General features: G+C 62.8%; 1 protein-coding gene across 1 annotated transcript in view; it reads right to left on the bottom strand.

The window, feature by feature from the left end:
• Positions 1–216: 216 nt before the first annotated feature.
• The window catches only part of GPR153 (G protein-coupled receptor 153), a 9,283-nt gene continuing 8,194 nt past the window's right edge, over positions 217–1,305 (bottom strand). Inside the window, exons 6-7 of the mRNA XM_015591317.2 lie at positions 576–639; positions 217–358 (exon numbers count right to left, since the gene is read on the bottom strand). Coding sequence (XP_015446803.1) covers positions 217–358; positions 576–639 — 206 coding nt within the window. The remainder of the gene's footprint in view (positions 359–575; positions 640–1,305) is intronic.

The following is a 1,305-nucleotide window of genomic DNA, read 5'->3' as shown; positions in this document are numbered from 1 at the left end:
AAGGTGAGAAATGGGCCAGCCTGAGGGGGGACAGTGGCTAGTTGATGATCTCATGACATGTCAGTCCTTGAAGGCACAGCAACGCTGGATGGGGCTGGACTGCAGTTCTCTGCCTTGCTTACCTGTGGCCAGTTCATCCCCCAGGTTACCCAACAGCCAGGGACCACAGGGGCCTCCAAAACAGAAATGGAGTCAGGTAGCCCCTCTTCCCTGCTCTCAGCGGCCTCCGCTGGGGCTGGGACCCAGGCTCGGGGGCGGGAAGGGCTTGGCCAGCAGAGGGGCAGAGGCAATGCTGCGGTTCAGTGAGAAGGCGGGCTCTGTGCTGGCCCTGCTCCAGATCTCCATTCGGTAGGAGCCACTGAATGGAGTCAGGGGCTAGGATGAGAAGCTTCTGCACTTTCTCCTGGCCCCCTGACTCAGGGTTCCTGGGCCTCTCAGCCTGCGTCTAGAGGCTTCCCCCAGAGAAGACCCAGCTGTCCCCTCCCCAGGGCCCGTGCCCCCCCCCCAGGCTTGCAAGGGGCCTGCCAGGAGGGAGAGCAAAAAGGAGGCCTGCCCACTGGGTGGGGGACCCTCACCAGAAACCAGGCCTTCGACCTAGAACCTGTGAGGCCGTAAGCCAGGATCCCTTCCCAGCCATACCTGCAAGGTGGGGGAGGAGGCTGGGGATGGGCACCAGAGTAAGGAAGGCCGCCCGCCCTTTGCTGCAGTCTTTCCCACCATGTACCCACGCCCTTCGTGGTGGGCATCACAGAGGTGGCCGACAGGCAATGATGGCAGAGTGGTGAGAGTGAGGACGCCAACGGCGGTCCAGGTGGGTGTGGTGCCGACGGTGATGACACAAGGGTTGTGCTTTAGCTGGGTGTGGAGAGTTCGTGAGAGGCCAGGGCACTGAGTGGGAGGCCTCAGGCCCCGGGCCGCACCAGGCCACACGCGGAAGACCGACCTCCACGAAGGACCTCCGGGGTGGGGGATGGGGGGCCAGACTACCTCTCATGCCCTGGTGACCCAGCGGCCAGGGCACACGGACCAGCGGATGTCTTCAAACAGTCCTGAGAGTTAACGCCATCACCTGCTTGTCACAGATGGGGAAACCGAGGCAGAACCAGTCAGCAAGGAGACCTGCTCTGAGAGCTTGTTTGGGCTCTGAAGACCCCTGTGCTTAGAGACCCTCTGGACCCCACCCTCCGAGTGAGAGTTTTAGTGCAGAGTGGAGTGGAAAACCAGGTGTAGTCCGGTGGCCCTACTACTGCAGAACCAGGCTGTGCTCCGTCTGGTGGTGGCCCTGTCCCGCCCTCCCACCGCCCC

The sequence above is a fragment of the Pteropus alecto genome, unplaced genomic scaffold, assembly GCF_000325575.1.
Source record: "Pteropus alecto unplaced genomic scaffold, ASM32557v1 scaffold125, whole genome shotgun sequence".
Lineage (NCBI taxonomy): Eukaryota > Metazoa > Chordata > Mammalia > Chiroptera > Pteropodidae > Pteropus > Pteropus alecto.
Note: the sequence above shows the minus strand (reverse complement) of the source record. Positions and strands in the feature narration are given on the sequence as shown.